Source organism: Limulus polyphemus, unplaced genomic scaffold (genome assembly GCF_000517525.1).
Source record: "Limulus polyphemus unplaced genomic scaffold, Limulus_polyphemus-2.1.2 Scaffold3875, whole genome shotgun sequence".
Classification (NCBI taxonomy): domain Eukaryota; kingdom Metazoa; phylum Arthropoda; class Merostomata; order Xiphosura; family Limulidae; genus Limulus; species Limulus polyphemus.
Genome location: NW_013669485.1, coordinates 21809 through 42074, shown reverse-complemented (window position 1 = coordinate 42074; position 20266 = coordinate 21809). Strand labels below are relative to the sequence as shown.

At 33.8% G+C, this 20266-nt stretch overlaps 1 protein-coding gene across 3 annotated transcripts in view; it reads right to left on the bottom strand.

Moving 5' to 3' along the window:
- LOC106470204 overlaps positions 1-20266 on the bottom strand; it is a 67462-nt gene that overhangs the window by 27446 nt on the left and 19750 nt on the right. For all 3 annotated transcript variants that reach the window (XR_002613004.1, XM_013930743.2, XM_022398809.1), the window contains exon 3: positions 6869-6983. Coding sequence is in view for 2 of the 3 variants with exons in the window: in XM_013930743.2 (XP_013786197.2) it covers positions 6869-6983 (115 nt within the window). In the remaining variant the exon portion in view is untranslated. The remainder of the gene's footprint in view (positions 1-6868; positions 6984-20266) is intronic.

The window sequence follows — 20266 nt, the reverse complement described above, 5'->3', positions numbered from 1 at the left end:
TTGGTAGTTGGTAGCAAATCATGCTTGGTAGTTGGTAGCAATATCATGCTTGGTAGTTGGTAGCAATATCATGCTTGGTAGTTGGTAGCAATATCATGCTTGGTAGTTGGTAGCAATATCATGCTTGGTAGTTGGTAGCAATATCATGCTTGGTAGTTGGTAGCAACAAACATGTATATATTTTCACACAAAACTTAAAGCTCAAGGGGGGATTAAATGCAACAGGATCAAAACAATACAGGTTATAACTATTCAGGAGAAGCAAATGTTTCAAAATCCAATGAATGTTTATGGTTTACAAAGTTGGTCTGAGAATAAATAACTAAATGTCACATGTCTATGTGTAGATTATTGTGTTTGAACTTAGGAATATTTTAAATTACCAAAATAAAGATAACCAATCAGGTACAATTCTAAACTATAAAATATTTTAAATTACCAAAATAAAGATAACCAATCAGGTACAATTCTAAACTATAAAATTTTAAATCCTTTACTATGACACATGCAAAGAGAAGTAATATTATACTCTTCAGAAAGTAGCACTGATGCTAACATATTTAGCTAGTGGTTCTACCCTATACAATTTGAGATAATTTTTTTGTTGTTTTCTTTCAAAAATGTCATAGTCTGCTGGTTAAATATGGTATTTAGTAAACAAAAAATATAAGACAAAATTCAAAATTTGTCCAACTGCAAAACTTAAAGAACTGGGTTTAATTTTCATATTTATAAAGAAAACTGAAATATGACATATTTACTAAGATAATAATGTTTTTGTGCATTAAATTTAGTTCTGCACTAATATGAAAACACGTGATTGAGTATGCACATATATCTCTCATGTAGCATGTTTGAAGCTTAAGAATAAACTATATGAAAACATGTGTACTGTTATTTTTGTTTCCAGTATACTGAAAATAGTACATTTATATGCTAATGAAATACAAATAAAACTAAAAATATAAAAACACAACAAAAGCCCATGAGTGCAATAAAAATTCCTTCACTAAAATCTAAATTACTATGCACAAGTGTTACATTGTTTACTTGTAGCTAAAGTTTGGTAACAATAAATGTACATTGTGATACTCTTGTATCACAGAAGCAGTCTCATATGGCCACCTGTGTTGTCATCAGATCAATCTTGTATGCTCATAGAGTGCTTGTTAGTTTTCAGGAAATCATAACTATAACATAACAAACACACAGATGGACAATAAGGTTCCATTTGATCCTCCAAGGCAGTCCTTGAGAAAAGTAAACATTTAACCCCCCCTTTATATTTCAGAAAGTGCCTCCACTACTGATAACAGCAGCATATTACGTAAGGCAATCAATGTGTTAGGAAAATAAAACTGTTAATTGCTCTATTGTCTTCAGAATACAGCACTAAGAAACCAGAGGCCTTTATCCTTTCAGTTCCTCCAGATAATGATCTATTGTCTTCAGAATACAGCACTAAGAAACCAGAGTTCTTTATCCTTTCAGTTCCTCCAGATAATGTTCTATTGTCTTCAGAATACAGCACTAAGAAACCAGAGTTCTTTATCCTTTCAGTTCCTCCAGATAATGATCTATTGTCTTCAGAATACAGCACTAAGAAACCAGAGTTCTTTATCCTTTCAGTTCCTCCAGATAATGTTCTATTGTCTTCAGAATACAGCACTAAGAAACCAGAGGCCTTTATCCTATCAATTTCCACCCAGATAATCATGTAAAGTTTAAGTGACAAGGGAGATTATGACAAAATTATTGCATAAAGGTAATATAAAAATGAAAACTTTGATTTACTATAAAAAGTTCATTACTTATCAATATATAATTAAGCATGGCCTGTTTGCTCAATATAAAAAAATCCTTTTTTTAAAAAAATAGTTATAAAGAATTTTTCTACATTTGACTTATTTTACATTTTAAGAAAATATTCAAAAATAAACATAAATTACTATCGATTACCTCTGAATAATGTATACCTGCATGTACCTATATATTCATATGAAATTCATTTATGTAATGTGATCAACATTAAAATTTTCCTTATATAAAAATGTATTTCCAATAGATACTCACCTCTCACACACCTTCTCCGTGCACCTCCCTTAGAGATTTGCATGCCACTAACCTTTAGACAACTCTCACTTAATCTCACAAGATTTCTGGTGATTTGCACTACTGTGCAATGACATTATTGTGCAGCAAAAGCCTTCTACCAATAGAAGAGCAACACAACCTCCCTGTTCACTAGCTCCCTCTATGCTTTTGCACTAATGATCTTCATCCTATGATGAGGTAAGAAATATGAAGTTGCACTAGAAGTGGAGAGGAAGGATAAGTATCTGTTAGAAATACATTTTCAGGTAGGGAAAATGTTAGTTTCCAAGGCAATACACACACCTCTCATACAGAAAGCTAGAATCTCGTGTTTATATGGTGAAGGGACTGGTGCAAAAGTTACCTATACGAGCTCCCTTCAGAAACCACATGAAGGAAACACATGGAGTGTGATACCCGATGGTAGAGGCTCCAGAGAGCACACTCGTGGGAGACCACATCTTATCCCTTCTAGGGTATACCCTTCACCCAGATTGAGAGGAAAAGGCAAACAAGCCCAGGTGTTACAGGTATGAGCATAATAAGAACGTGGCCAGCCGAGTACTTGCACACGAGAAGTCAGAGAGCCAATGTGTTTAGGGTGGTTGGGGCATGTTCAGACCATACTGAGTGCTCCCCTCAACTTTACTGTCAGATTTCTTGGACTGACACTGGCTATGGAAGGAGGGCACAGGAATTGTTGGTGCATATTGTTCTCAAATTTATCATTAGGTTCTTGGACCAACACCAGCTGCAGGAGGAGCATACAGAATACATGCCATAAATTGTACAATATTAGTACATGCATTGATTCAACAGAACAGTCATCCACAACAGGAGAAGGGCACAATTTATTAGGAAATGCTCACCTCATTTCAACTGAATAGGAGCTAACTGCAGATATTCAGTGGTTGTGTGTCTTCTGGCCCGTGGGAGGAGGGTCTCAACCATCTTCACCTCATAACCAGGAAGCAGAACAGAAAAGCAGCTTACATTCTGCAAATGCTATAAAACAAAGGGGAATGTACTAACTCGTCTAATGATGGTTGGTATAATTTAGGACAGCAAACGAAGGCAGGCAGTAATCCTCATGAGACAAGACATCCAGATGGCAAAGAAAGTGTGAGGTAGTACACATGCCAGCATGAATGATCTTGTCCAGCAGCAGTATGAAATGAATGGCAAGAGAATAAGGGAGGTGACAAATCTGATGGGACGAAATGCAGACATCTGTGAGCAACAACCTCTAAAGAGAAGGTGACAAACAAAAAATGTGGCAGACAATACCACAGAAAGAGATTTGTCTCTGGAGGAAGAGGAATCCCAGGGAAAGAAAAGTGGAAGATGGAAACCCTGAAAGTGAGAAGTATGAGCTAAGTGGCAATGAATGACACAAATGCAGCAAAAAGACTGTCCGAGTCCTAACCAGCATAGAAGAGTGAAATAGAAGGATGGGAAAGAGGAGAAGGGTAGAGGTTTCCTCCCCAAGTGGCTGAAGACAGAGGGAGGAAGGACTAGACAGGAGAAAGAAGAATATAAGGATGTTGGAGAGGGTATAGGACAAGTTGCTAGCATAAAAAGAACAACTGCAACCACAAGCAAGCAAGAAAAAGAATATGTTTGAAGAAAAGGCAGTAGACATTCCAGGTTGCCAATGGCATGAATGGGCACATGTAAGAGCATGACGGAGGACATTAGGGTCCCAGTTGGGCACAGGAGAAGGGCAAGTGTTTGTATGAATAAGGAAGGATCTGAACAAGGTGAAGAGAACAGGGATGGAAATACCTTGCAGTATAAAGCAGGCAAAATGGTGAAGACTAGGCCACCCAATAATCAGCAAAGTTGGACACAGCTGAACCCTGTAGAACAGCCTAATAATGGGAAGGGAGATGACTGACAGTAGAATGATTAAGAGTAAATTGGTGACAGATGGACTCATATCAAAAAGCCACACACACACACACACACACACACACACCCTTCCCATACAGGTAGAAGGACCAGATAAAATGATGCCCAGAAAGGAAGGACAAGATTCTGTGATGAGAAAAAGACAGCAGATGTAGAAGTAATAAAGTGCAATTGGCATGTGAAAAGGGGTTGGGTTGACAGATGGCAGAGAACCAGGGTTAAGCCAGCCAGAGGGTACCCCAAGAGGAAATGACAAAAAGGCCAGAAAGGTATGTGAGCATTATAACAAGTAAAAGACCAGATCAGGCAAAAAGGCAGTGACAGCCAAGAATGAGGGATGGAAAACATATTATCTGAAGAAAGGAAATATGAAAGTAAGAGGACTGACTAGGTAATGATGAGTAGAATCCTCAATAGAAACAGGGGAGGAGATACTAGGGGAAAAATACAGTCCAAGACCTGGTCATAGGACTCAGTACATGGGAGGCAAGAAAACCAACCCCTCGAGGATGGACCCAAAAAGGAAAGTTCAGAACTTGCAAGCAAGGGATTCTTGACTGGATTACCCCATGGCAGTTAATTTAGGAAAAACCAAAGAGTTGTTGAAATGGAATATATTGAAATTATCTTCTAGGAGTGGTAATGATAGTATCATACCCAACAATGTACCAGAAGTTCAAGCACATGGATATGGAGAGAAGACTCATCCTGGATGCATGTGCCAGATGTAAAAGAGATGTTCATGGATGCTCCCCAAAATGAGGGGAAAGCATAGGTGAAGAGTTGTAGATCCAGAATATAACACCAATGGTAATAGGAGATCAGTCCAGCCACTTATACAAATATCAGAATGCAGGAAGGGAGAGGAGAACTATTGAGGTCAAAGCATTCCGTGAGGCATCCTACAGTACCAACTGTGGAGATGCATACGTGTGTGTGACCCAAAGAGATAAGCAGTTCCCAAGAAGTTATGATCACCCAGACACAAAATCTCACACACACAGAATGAGTAGGACAGGCACAAATCCTAATGACACCAAGGTGTAAGAAGGCTTAATGTCATGGAAACAAAAAGAAGAATGGTAAACAATATGAGTCAGAGTTAGGATTACGAAGTTGCAAAATACAAGAAAGAGAAAAAGAATGGTGCATACCTGATATATCAAGGCTGATGAATGTGACAACGTTTAAGGATCTCTTCAACAGGGAGAGAAGTTTCCAAAGCCTAAACAGGTGAAGAAACAATCAAATTCATTCTTCTCCACCCCACAAATCAAGGGGAGAAATGCCTGATGAAGGGACTGGAGCTGAAGCACCTGGCAGCATAAGAGAATCAACTATCTTATCCATGTCATCTCCACGGAACATGCCTCCATAAACCATCATTATTACATAACCTGTGTGAGGATATTAGTCACTCACACAAGAAGAAAAAGATGGAACATGAATTAATGTTCATAGTTTGAAAAAAAATGGAAGGAAACTAAGTTCCCTCAAGATTGCAAATCTTGAAAAATTGACAAAAAAATAACACATCTGACATGTTATGTGCCAAGGAATAGAATGAAGATCATAAATGCAAAAGCATAGAGTAAGATAGTGCACAGGGAGGTGGTGTCAGCCTCCTACTGGAGGAGGGCTTTTGCTGCACAACAGCATCATTATGCAGTAGCTCAAATCAGGAGAAATCTTATCAGTTTAGATGGGAGTTGCCTAAAGGTTAGTAGCAGGGAAATACCTTTCTGCGTGAGAGGTGTGTATCACCTCGGAATTTAGATTCTGTTAATTGAATTTCATACATTTACACTGTGTTATAAGTTGCTGCAAGGCTTACCTATCTGATCATTACATGCTGTAGCAAAGTTATCTAAAAAACATGTTACATACAGTTTTATAAAAACTACACAGAATCGCTTTCAATAGTACATATACATTTTCCCTATGAGAATACATGCTGTAGCAAAGTTATCTAAAAAACATGTTACATACAGTTTTATAAAAACTACACAGAATCGCTTTCAATAGTACATATACATTTTCCCTATGAGAATACATGCTGTAGCAAAGTTATCTAAAAAGTATGTTACATACAGTTTTATAAAACTACACAGAATCGCTTTCAATAGTACATATACATTTTCCCTATGAGAACAAGAAAAATGTAGTCTCAGTAAAACTAATAGCCAGCACATCTAATGTAGATATATGAATTTAGGTTCCTACATTTATTTAAGTAACGGTAAATTGATAGTACAAAATATCTTCTTTTGTGCAAGACTTGTTTTCTTATTACAGTTACGATGTACTTGCATATAAGTTTATTACCACATGCAGCTAAGCTGAAGGAAAACAAATGGTTAAGTTTTCTATCTTAAAATGCATGATCAATGTTTCCTTTGCCACTTACAATACAAGTTCTCATTTAAAACATGCTATCAGAAGTAGAGCTGTACAAATAACAAGAGCTGTATTTTTTGTTTTCAAAAAGGAAAAAGTAAAGTAGGTACACGTAGTTTCTGATCTAACTGATTTATTACACTGCTAGACATATTTATAAACACAGCATGTAATTTAAATACTATGGTACTGTAGAAGGTGAAGATCTACACATGTAGAGTAATATATGTGTGATGGAACACCTACTGTATACAACTTTTATACACAGTAGACATAAAATCCTAGAACATCTACAAATACACACAAAGTTGTTAAAGTAAAAGATACACCTGTATGTAAATGTCACAGAATTGAATCCAGCATAACACTGGCAAATTGTAAAAACAATAGCCAGCTTTCTCAAATGGGATCTATATGCTCATTAGCTTTAAATACAAAAACATGGAGATTTACAAAAATGGCTTACACAGCGTTGGAACTGGTCTCCAAGTGCAGAATAAGCTCCACCTAATGTTGAAAGCCATGCCATAGCATTTTCCATAGTTGCTTGTTCTGTCACTAGGACTTGAATTTTGTGGTTCCTTTTATAAAAAATGAAACAAAATTATGAAGCATCATGTAAAATAATATGTACTTGCTTCAGAACACTGGTGACATTATTATGTAGTTTTAATATAAAAGCTACAAAAATTTAATTTAATTTTAACTGTTTACTATACTTACTTGATTGCTTACAAAATAGTGTTGAAACTAAAAACTAAATGCTCTTTCACTTTTCACAGAAAACAACAACAGATTGTAACAAGCTGACTGAACTTATGTAGAAAATTTTAATTCACTTTAATGGTGTTTCATGTACGGGTGAACTATAACTAAGGTACTTTTATTAGGTTAAATCCTGAAAAGCAAAGCAGACTATATTTTCTAATTATCTAATACAATATTGTTCTTTTTGTTGTTACAAGTAAACTGATATTATATTTCTTTATTAATATTTTATGTGTAGAAATGGAAAGCCAATTAATTTGCGGGTTCTTTATTACATGAAATCCACCCCCAATTAACAAAAGTTATTAAACATTAAAAGGTAAATTCGATGACGAGGTACCTGATGATGACAAAACCTTGTCGAAACGTTGTACATTTGCTGTCATGTTAAACTTATATTAAAGTTTTTCTTCATTACCCATTTAAGCCGTCTCCAGCCATTATTAAAAGGTAAATATATTGATATATTTGTACATGTACATTTACTGGGTTTCCAAGAACTTGCTTACATTTCCAAAGACACACACATTTGGGGGTATGAATCAAGCCATCAATGAGAGATAATACATCATAAAATAAGTGAAGTCTGAGATTATGAATAAGTAATGAATGGATTCAGATATTCCAGTCAAGTTGTGCATTATATTATTATACAGGGTGCCATTTCTAATCACATGATGGACATGAGGGAAGGTGCTCTGTAGAGTTGACTCATTCTTAGCAGCATTGCATAACCCCTGAACAAGATATGCCAAACTACTGAATGATGATGACTTGGACCAATTTACTTTTTTCTTGCTGGACAGCATTTTGTAGATCATCACAATTCACACAGAGCTCCATAACTATTTAGTACAAGACATGTTTAATTAGTATAGAACTTTCTATATCTTTAATGCCGTACAAACAGAAACCTTGTGGAAAAAGTTGGCAATGCCCATTTTCTCCTGTATTGACTGTAGGTTGGTTGTGCAGTGGCAAAATAAAATAACTGTGCTCTGAGAGTAGCAGATCTTGATACATAAAATGATGGTGGCACACTTTATAACAATAGATATTCTAAATGTACTCTTGAAGCTGATACTCTATTTGATAAAGCCCCAGAGTTTCTGCAAATATCTCTCTCATGGTCACACCATATACACTCAAAGTTATTTTTGAATCATTGAAGTAGCTATGGTATCATGAAAAAATTTGGATCATACAATAATTCACAAACCAAAATACTAAATTTAACACCGGACATTTTACCTTTTGTTTTTGTTTCTGCAAAACTAAAATTGTTTTTAAATTTTTTTTATAATCTTAATAATCAAATGAATAAAAATCATAATATTTTTGCAAATTAACAAATATAAAAATAATAAATTATCACCCTTAAATACATAATTATTGTAATAATATTATACCAAATACCCAAAACATTAAAGAGTAAACCAATGTTGTAACATTGATCAAGAATATGCTGCACATATTGTTGATATGTACAGGCATAAAAACAACTTCTGCAGCTTAAGGTTTGTAATTTAGCTTTTATACAAGTACCCTAACTTCAGAGTTACCCTACAGTAAGAAATCAGCAGTATATGTAAGAATGTCATAAAGCTTGTATTATGTAAGAAACTTCTCTGAATGCACATCTCATTACAGATGATTCATTCAAAAATTTGCTACGACGTGTTGCTCCACTGACTAAAACTTCTCAACTCATGTACACTTCAATATGTCTTCAGGATACACTGTATGACTCTGCTTTTCTTTTCGAGCTACCATACACATAAGAACTGCTTTGGTACTTAGTCCAGAGTTTACAAATCCCACAGTAGGTTACCAATGCCAGTTTTGGATCAGTATATTATTCCAAATCCATGAAGGATAAAAAAAGAGTGTACAGTTATATGTGTACAGGAAGTTCTGTTGTTAATTTCAAAGAGCATAAAAGAAAATTTTTAAATCCCACATGGCTGTAACATGACAACTAATATATAATGACAACTACAGAAATTTTAAAGTTGAAATGGATTCAATACATTTGTAATAATATAACCTGTAAAACCCGCAGATTTGAAAAATACAAAACATGACAAGGAGAATATAATGTTTTTCTGATACATTCCCACCTCAATACTGCACAGTAGATAATCATTCTGTCAGAAACTGAAAGTTTATTAAGCAGTATTATTTCAATTATGCAACATCTGCTACTCAAACAACTGTGTATTTTCATGGATAAGACTAAAATGATTGAAATAAATTATTGGAATACACCATAGTAAAGTTATAACAGGCAATAAATAAAAGACTCCATCAGATAATTTTATGTGCAATCAAGATCAGCAAGGATGAAAAATTATTTGTGAGGCCTATTATTAAAATATTGCAAATTTTACTAGTTGCTGGAGTCATTTGTGTAAATACAATCATTTTTTTTTATCTGGATTGAGAATAATGTATATACATGTGTATGAGTAAAGGTATCAAGTCTTCATCTTGAGTGCACCACCCACAGCCACAAGAGACAGCTAAAAGCAAATTACTGTAGAAATACATTGTCATTTGCCACTTTCACAAATAAAAGAAATTGGATGAGACTGTTTATTTCATAAATTATAATCAAGAAATTAATACCTACATAAAGGAATCTTTAAATGTGATGATTTAATGCTTAACCCTTAATTATTCTATCTCCTATCTTGAACAGTGGTTCAATTTTAACTGCTTCATGTAACAACATGCGTCCCTATCAGTTATAACATTGTTCAGGTGATGTGATTCTATCAAGATCACTTTGGTAGGAACATGATAATAAGCATACATTAAATTTAGCAGTATCTCAACACAGCAGTGATAGGAAAAGATAGCAACATATTAAATGCTTGTACTGCACCTTGTTACTGAAAATTAGGTAGTTCAGGATGCAGTGAAATTTAATCAAACCTTCTCTGGTAAAATTTTTCATCACATATTACTGAATTCTCCAATCTACAGCAGTACTGTATAATAGCAGCCTTGATATCTAACAAAGAGCATTTTGGTCATGCGTCATTCTTCTGTAAACTATGAGGAATCATGAAGATAGGAAAGTTTATTTTGAAAGTATTTGTCATGTCCTAAAACATCTTAAAAATTGCTGGAAAAAAGTAGTCATGATGAAATAATTAAGACAAAGGATCGTGAAAAAGTTAAAAAAAAGAAATACATGTCACATAAGCAGAAAGTTTTGCAAAGTTAGCCTCCACATTTCTGTTGCCTAATATCATACAATTCGTCAATCAAGTCCACCTCCAAACACATTTGATGATCATGTGACTTGTATTTCATACATACCACCCTTCCCTCTGGAAAACTTAGTGTTTGTCATAAAGTGATTGCTTCAAACAGAGTTGGTGAGATGGTGTGCGACATTAGATATACTGTAGCAGTATTTATTTGTGAGAATAACTATGTCTTCCAAATCTTTAACAGTGCAAAAGGTTAAGATTTGTTAGAACTCCTTTATCAAGTGCATTAATCAATAATGGGTGACAACAATTTATTTATATTTTTTGGTGCAATGTTCATGTAATCTATTTCCTTTTATTTTAATGATCACAACTGTGGTATTTTACATACAAAAAACTGTGTATTAATTAATTTCATTATTCAATTCATATGTTGTGAAATTTCCAAAATTTTGTTGTGAGACACATTAAAAAAAAACACTAAAAATACTTTCATCTTAGAGTTTAAATTTTTTTCTTATTTTTGATTAGAAAGTTCATTTTTTATATATCCAGTCGATTTCAACTTTAGTATTTTTTATTAACTCTTTTGAAACTATTTTGTTGATTATGGTAGTCATCACTCCTAGCTATAAATTGAAAAAGACCATATAAATTGACAAAGATTTATCAGGACCAAGATATGATCTTTCAAAACAGTGTCAAGTCAGGCTATTTCAACTAACACTATTCTTGGTCAAAATCTACTTGTATATAATAAATACTTTGTTGTCAATAAATTATAAGTTATTTTATTTATATAGTTTGTTTAAATGTGATAAAGTTTATAATAATAATATTTAATAAATAAAGATTTCAGTCACTAAAATATTTTGCTGTCACTACCATATTCTCTCTAAAGCTAATAATGTTTACCTGCTGTTTTGGGCCATAAATTTCAAACAAATAAAGTTTAAGATAAAAACATTTTCAGGAATAACAAACAATGTCTAAAGAAAGTATGAAAACAATTCCTAAGTCTTCTACAATTCACATTAAGTTCTATTTGTTGTTGTCTCCAGAAGCCACATCTCATGAAACCATAAATCACTTCTCACACCACTTTATTCTTTTTACAGATATAAACAGTCTAAAATATCCTCTGCCCTACAGTGTTGAAACTACGCCTGCAATTATTTTCAAATTTCTTATAGATACATGTAAAAGTATATATGGATTTGATCAACCTGAAAGTAAAAGCAAGGGTTAACATTTTCCTTACCTGAAAATGTATTTCTGATAGATACTCACCTCCATGCACAGATAAACTATTTTCCTATTGAAGTTATTACTACTTTGCCTTAGAGATCTGCATGCCACCTAAACTTCATGAGAAAACATGTGAATTTGCACTATTGCATAATGACATATATAGCAAAACTCTCCACCAATAGAAGTGCAACATAATTCCCTGTACAAATACTCCCTCTACATTCACGCATTAAAATCCCCATTCTTTGACGAGGCAAGCAATAAAAGTGCACCAGAAAAATGGGGAGGAATGGTGGGAATGTGTACAGAGATGAGTATCTATTGGAAATACATTTTCAGGTAAGGAAAATGTTAAATTTTGATACAATGACTCACCTCCATGCAAGGATTAGCTAGAATCACATGTTGAGATGATGTAAGGAACAATGCAGAAATTATCTAGATTATCCTCCTCCCATGAGTGCTAAAAAAAAGCTCATGGGGTGTAATACCCTATGGCTCCATACAGGAACACCCATGGAAGACTGCATCTCATCCCAATCAGGGTATACTCTGTCCAAATGAAGGATAGGGAAAGGCAAGAAGTCTGAGAGGTGTTGCAAGTATGAGCAGGATAGATACATGACCATCTGAGTGTTTTCATACAAGCCGTCAGAAAGCCAATATAAGTAGTAGGAGTGGGGCACATTCAGATTGTACCAAGTGTGCTCATCTCTTCGACTATCAGTTTCTCTGAGTCAATCTGTTGGTGAAGAACACATGGGAAAAGTATCATTGCACAGCTCCTCAACCATCAGACACTAAAGGCCAATGCCAGTCATGGGAAGAAAGCCCCAAAGTGGTCACAATTTAAGGATATTTAAACCACCATTCAACCATCAGACTCTAAAGGCCCATTGCCAGCTGTGGGAGTAGGGTTAATTAGCAATACGTTACAATTGGTGGTGTCACGTCATTGCTGTAGTTCGTAAAGGAGAATAGAGTAGGTGAGATGTGTGTCCAAACTCCACTTGGAGATTGTGATGTATCTAGATAGGTTGGGGTGATATATACTACACTCTGGAAACACCCCTTCCCCACTTCTTAATGCAGAGAGAGACTGTGTTTTAGCACCTGTTTTCAGGTCCCAATCGGTGAGGATTCTCCACAGTACATCATCCTAGGGGCTAGGAGCTAGTAAGTAGCAAAGGTCTTCCATGCTCCACTTGAGGGGGGAGGAGGAAATTAATGTAGAGGACAACCACAGAATGTACCTGAATTCCCATCATTCAGAGAGGTCTTTTACTGGTAACCCCAAAACCCTATTTTTAAAAGCCAGGAAATAGGCAGAAACACAACTCTAGTGCTGGCTTTTTCCACGATAGTCCATGAATGGGTACAGAGTGGAAAACGTTACATACAAATACCATGAATAGAACTCCAATGGTCTTACAGCACACCCCATCTCACAGTGGGCATTGACTGGCCAAGGGCAGATGGTCTGAGCTTTGCACTAATAAACAAACAAACCGGATAATAAAAATACAAGCTGTTTAGTTGTGTTGTTCAAAAGTGCATCACAACATTTTAGTAGATTTCAATCAGGTGTTTAAGATTAATGTGATCATTATGATTTAGATAGTTTATATAGCGTAGGCATCATACTTAGTTATTTTTAGAAGCAATATCTTATGTTAAGTTTCTTTACATAACTGTTTACAAATCATACATTGTGTAGTTCAATTTTTATGAATTAGTGATTGTTTACAATAGTGGGAATATTGTGTCATGTTGCCAGAACTTTGGGTTTCTCACTGGTTTAAGTATTACTGAATTAGAATATCTAGTATTGCATTGAACATTCTAGACTTATATTGGGGTGTAGATATGCATTAAAAATCATTATTGAGTTCTAGTTTCAGACTGTTTGATCATGAGTGTAGCAATAAAGAGTGGATAGTGGCAATTTTTAAAGTGAAATTATCACATGCTGTATTGTAATAACAGAGTAGAAAACAATAATTCATCTTGTCAATTATGTTCTAAAGTAATTGAACTAGCTTGTGTGGAGTTTAACAAAAAATTTACAATTATTTAAAGGTCTGGATACAACTATGGTAACCAATAGTGTAACAAACATTTGTATATATATATACATTATTTTAAAACAAGCAGACTGTGTTGCTGTTTTTTATAGTTGAAATTTATCACCAACAAGTCACAGACACCTACTGTGAAGAATTCAGCACTACAAAACCCGACACCAGGGTGATAAGTATGTCCAGTATGTTGGAACATGGAGGTAGAAAAGTAACAGGAGTGGGACCAAGGGTTACCTACATAATCAGAAAGGTGGACTAGGCAATCCCACATGCAATAATAATGGGATGTCATATCCTAAGGAATGAACAATGTGTAAGGGTGGATCAAAAGGGGCAGAAAGTTGAAAAGGGTTATACAGAACTGAGACTCAAGAAGGTGGAGTAACAGAAACAAGGCGAGAGGCAACCAAAGGGACTCCTTAAGAGGTGTCCTAAAACTGAGCAAGGACCTGAGGGAGGAGGTGGAAATGAGAATATGCATAGTAAAAAAATGGGGCAGACCAAACTGAAGGCATAGACAGCCAGGGCTGAGAAATGAGGCACAGGAGAAGGAATAGAGGAATTCTTTAATAGATTGTTTCAGCACAGTATTCATGATGAAATTTCATCTCAGAATAGAGGAAGTTAGCAAGAGTGGTATGGATAAGCAACAAAAGGTGAAGGAACAATGACAAAGCAGAACAATAGAAGATCAGTGGTTGATGACCCAATCCATGGGTATGACAGCCTACAACAACATGCAGTGCCCCCAGAACATCACAGGTTATGAACACATTCTAATGGTATAGGCCCAGAACCAAGTTTGAACACTATCTTAAAAACATATATGTAAAGGAGTAAGAGAAAGAAAATTAAAAAATATTATCTACTAATAACTAATATCTACTAATGAACTATGACTGAACAACATATTGTGTGTTATATGTGAATATTAACATCTATGTATACATGTTAAGAATAAGCAACGAGTTCTAAACATCAGCTGTTGTATATATTTGGAAAGGATCCATGAACCGTGACCAAACACAATATTCTAAGTGGAACATGATAAGAAGGAATTAAATATGTCTAAGAATTATTTCCTATGTGTACATGTAAAGGAGTAATGAACTATGTCAAAACATTATTCCCAATGAGTTACATGTTAAGGAGTAAGAACTAGAATCAAGCCATAATCCTTTCTTGGTGGGCTTGTCCAACTTCTGGAAATCGAGTCACAAATCTCACTTGTTCAACAATACATTTGGTAACTCAGATTTCTTAATATATCAAAAAAAACAAGTAAAATTTTGTAAAAGGTCATACGTATCTTGTACACAAAGAATGACATTGTTGTAATTAAGTGTTTTTACTAAAAAATGTCATTTTTCTATTGTAGTTACTTGCATTCAAACTATTCACAATTCAAGTGCAAGGTGATTTCATTTTAAGTATAAAAATATTTTTCTTCATCTTACAGTTGTCATATTTCATTTGTATAATCTCTAGAACCTCATAAAAGGATATCAAAAGTTTTTTAAGGTAAATGTTTATATTTTATTTTTATTTTCTCTACCATTATTACTAACTCTAGCTATTATCATCAGTGTACAATGCAATGAAATAATTAAAATTAGAAAATAAAAATAAAAAACATTTACATTTTAATTTTTTGTAGAACATCTTTAAATATTTTCCTTTTGTTAAATTCAAAATTTCAGGTTTTTTCCATTTCACATATTGTTAATTTTTAATGTTTAATTTTCCTTTCTTGTCATATACCACTTATTATTCATTTCGACACAAGTCAACGATGCTTTAGAGGCAAAAGTTTCATTCTGTGCATAATAGCATAAGCCTTGAGAACAGATGCAAAGTATCATGTGTATTTAACAAATATTTAAACCTTTTAATTATGTATTTTAAAACATAACTAACAGATAATTAACTCCAATATAATAGTAAGACCTAAAAACACATTTAATCTGTATCTCTAACTGTAACATACTTAAATAATAAACAACCATAAGTGCTATAGTCAATCATGCAACCAACAATACTATAGTCAATTACATGTTATTCGAAAAGACAACTACATACCAATTTCAAAATAAACATTGTTAGATTATGGAGTAAAATGCTCTCTTTCTAATGGGTACACACATGTGTATATAACATCTACATAAAGCTCAAACAAATCTGTTGAAGGTGGGCATGATAGTTGTCAGGGGTTAAAAAATGTATTACTTGTTTCAACTGTATTCATTCAGAGAACCTTAAAATGAACAACTCTAAAGGTTATGTAAACATCTTATTGTCTAGATGTACCTCTATTCAACTACCATTGAATTATTGAAGATACAGAGTGCCAAAGTATAGAATTTTCATAGCTTGTTGGTAACATGACAATACATCTGAAGTCTTAAGTACTGAGTTACATTCATAATTTAATTAAGCCATTTTACTATAAATGTATTTTAATGAAATCGTTATTACCAAGTGCATTATAATTTAAAGTTTCATATTATCTAAGTATTATTCCTTTATTTAAAAAAAAAACATATAAAACAGCAACGAAAAGTGCAGTTTTTGCTGTCACATGATCCACTCTCTGTTACAATTCTCAATGTTTAAGAACTTTTATACAAGAAACTGAGTAGCTAATGTAGACTGTTATTTGAGATGGTCAAAGTCCACAAAACACATATATTTCATTATCATCTGGAGATGTTCCAAGAATTTCTTCCCACCCTAAAAAGTTTTAAATTTCTTCTTAGTTTAAAGTCAGCCACGCCCACTTGCAAAGTCGAAGCTGTGCTGCTATGCTACAGTTTGAAATTGAATGGCATGCTTATAACCAACAGAAAGAGCAGATTCCTCTCTGTTTAATTAAATAGGCCGATAGACATTGGCAGTATATGTGTTTATAAATATCACATTGAAAGAAGCTTAGTCCATTGTCGAGAGCAGGGTCCATATCACATGGCTATATTTTCTCATCTTATACATATTAGTTTGATAGACAGTTAGACTGCATTTAGATCTTACTTTTATATTTTAATTAATTAGTATTATTAGTGTTTAAAAACACATATTTAAAAGGTTTAATGATTTTTATAAATTTAACTTGTTCTCACCTGGATTGTGAAAGCATATAGACATTAGGTGTGAGCAAGCAGTATCTTGTTTACTCGCTCTGCGTCTGTACCCAGAGTCAGTGGAAAAATAAGTTTATAAAGGCCTGAGTGCATGAGTGATGTATTGGCAGAAATAATAAAAGATAAAGAATTTGAAAGAAAAATTAAAAATAAACTATAAGTGAAAAGACATGAAATTACACATATGAGATAAGAAGACTATTCTAGTGAATTTCTATGAAGAGTTGAAAGTATGTACGTATTTCCAATTGTTAATTTTAAACGTGTCATTGCACTGTATATTGATGATAATAGTTAGTGATATACTACAAAAAATGGAAAATAAAATATAAACATTTACCTTAAAAAAGGATTTTGATATTCATTTATGAGGTTCTAGAGATTATGCAAATGAAATGTGAAAATTCTAACATAAAAAATTGTATTTTTATATTTCATATATAAATTACCTTGCAGGTGAACTATTCAGAGTCCAAGTGCAAATAATTACATGAAAAAATGAATTTTTATTAGAAATAGTAGAAAAAATACAAATTAAATAATTCATTTTTATGAAAGTAGATATCATCAGTACCACTTTTGTCAAATTTCACACACAATTTCATCCCCTAGATTTATTTTTGTAAAGAACTTTCACAAGAGTTATGTAACCTTCTTACAATGTACTAGTAAGTAAGTTACATAACTCTTGTGAAAGTTCTTTACAAAAATAAAATGTAAGTAGATTGTTGTCATTGAAATATCAATGACTACATGTTACATATGAAAAAGCAAATAACTGTAGCTAAATAGTAACATCTATAGAACTTTACATGGGGTATTCGTATTTGAATGCATTTGAATACAGCTTTGGGAGTATTCATACTTTTATTCAAATTCAATGGAATAATATTCATTTATAATCAAATTTCTAGACTGTCATTATTCCATCCATGTCACACGTTAATTTCTCTTCAGTACAAGGTTCATTCCTACAGGAAGCTTTTCTGTGTGAACAAGGTTTGTACTGAAAGAGAAATTAACACTTTTCTGTACAGAAAACAATGTAATAAATGTCATTTGATAGATGAAAACCTTTACTTTCTATTGGTTATAAGTAATACAGTATTGAACATCAGAGAGAACTACTGACGAATCCTGAAAGAGAGGATGTGACAGGTGGGTATGGTAAGAGGGGTCTGATTTTCTATTTGATGGATGTGTAACCAAACAAAATTGAAGGCTATGAAAATTATGTTTTGTCTAAGTGAAGACAATATTATACTGGGTAATTTATGTTAAATTTCATACTTTTTGGAGGGGTGGTAGATAAATTAAAGAAGAGGGGATGCCTAGAGAACAAAGTCACATTTCTAACACTAGGGGAAATTCAGGATACCTTTTAATATTGCCTTATAAAATTATGAACTTAAAACTTATCAAAATATGGATTACTAGCTATGATTTTATCAATACTAATTGGTATAAGATGAACAAAAATAGTTTAATTAAATTTTGAATGTAACTTACTAAAAACATCATGACATGCACAGTAAAGGATGCCCGGGGTGAGTATCAAGTTAATACTCTCCAACCACCTTAAAAATTATTATATTGTGTGATCATTAATTCAGTCAAGTTACTTGAGAGACTTTGGGATGGCTACTAAACTGTCTTCAGTGGTACATGAACATTACATACTTCCTACTGCTAGATCTGGTCACAACAAGGTAAAGTGTAAATATTGTCAGTGGACTATTTCTATTTCAGGAAAAAACACTTCCAACCGACACATCAGAAGGCAAGATTTTTTATTATCTTTGTTAAACTGAACTTTATTCTATGTAAATTATACAATATAGTATACGTAAAATAAAAGTATCATTTGTTTTAAATTATATTTTATATTAATTTCATTTATTTAGTATTATATGTTTTTATTATTTTTATTATAAACTATATTCTTTATTATATAACTGAGATATGCTTTAGTATTTCTAGCGTAATCATGAGGCAGAACTACAGAAGTCTACAGCAGCCTACAATAGCAGTGTACTGTACAGAATAAATTAAGTATAAGTCTATGCACCCTTGTCATAAGCACATCATTAACAAACTCCTCAATTTTATTGCTGGTACACTGGAATAAAAAGATTTTCAAGATCTAATGGCAGCCATGGATTCTCGATATAGTCTTCCCAGTCATAAGCATCTGTCCAACAAAAAGTCATTTCTCTACTGCAACTTGTACCGAACATCAATGTCACTGGGGATATCTGGAGTAGCAAGCAAATGGCAGGTTTCTTGGAGTCACTGGTCATTTTATACTTGACTGAAAAATCCAAACAATCATACTGACATGTTGCTGTTTCAAGGGGTGTCACACATTTGATAACATTGCAGCTTAATATAATGAAATAATAAATTTCCTTAACATCAACAACAAGGTGTCATATGTGACATCTGATAATGCATCCAACATGATCAAGGCTTTCTGCTTGCCTGGATTTGAACCATAAACACTACCTAGTGTGAGAGATGGTGATACTTCATCTATAGATAGTGACTCAGAAGATGAACTTTTGGATGAATCTAAATTAGCAATTAATCCATATTTCTTCCTGAATATGAACCCTGCTTTTCCCATATGTTACAGCTTGTGGTCAGGGATGGCATGAAAAAATTTGAAAGTCATTTCCAAAGCATCAGCCATCATGTCCTACATTCAAAAATCAATTCCAGCAACTAATCTACTTGAAGGAGAGGCCAGAGTTTAGTCAGTAACACCAACATGATGGAATTCATAAATTAAGATGATTAAGTCTCTATTGAAGATTCCCCAGGAGAAGTTGGATAATCTAGATACTGGTACATCAAAACTCACTTTTCATGATCAAACTATGCTTGCAATACTGACACCTTTTGATGTGGCAACAGATTTCACCAGGGTCAGAACACTGCTACCTTCAGTTATGTAGTACCATGTGTTTATGGGCTGTTGACTGAGATTGACAGCATGCAGTCCAGATATAATTTCAATCTTGTCTCAGCAAAGAAAAAATCTGTTCACCCCTGGTTGACTTAGTATGAGCAACAAAGTGTCTTCTGCTTGGCTGCAGCATTGGATCCCAGATTTAAACTTGACTGGTGTTTCACTGCATCTATAGTTTATGAATCCAATCAAAGTCAAGAATGTTTCCTCAAAAAATAATCCTACAACCATGGAACCAAAAAGAGGACTGTAAATCCCCCCCCCCTCAGAAAATAAGTAAGCTTTTTAGTTTCTTTGCTGCCTCCAAGAAACCAGCTGCTTCATCTTCAAAGGGTACAGAGATCAACACTTACCTCAACAGTTCTTGCATTCCTGAAAAAAGCAACCCTCTAGATTATTTGAAGATCCACAAAAAAAATTTCCTAACCTAGCCCT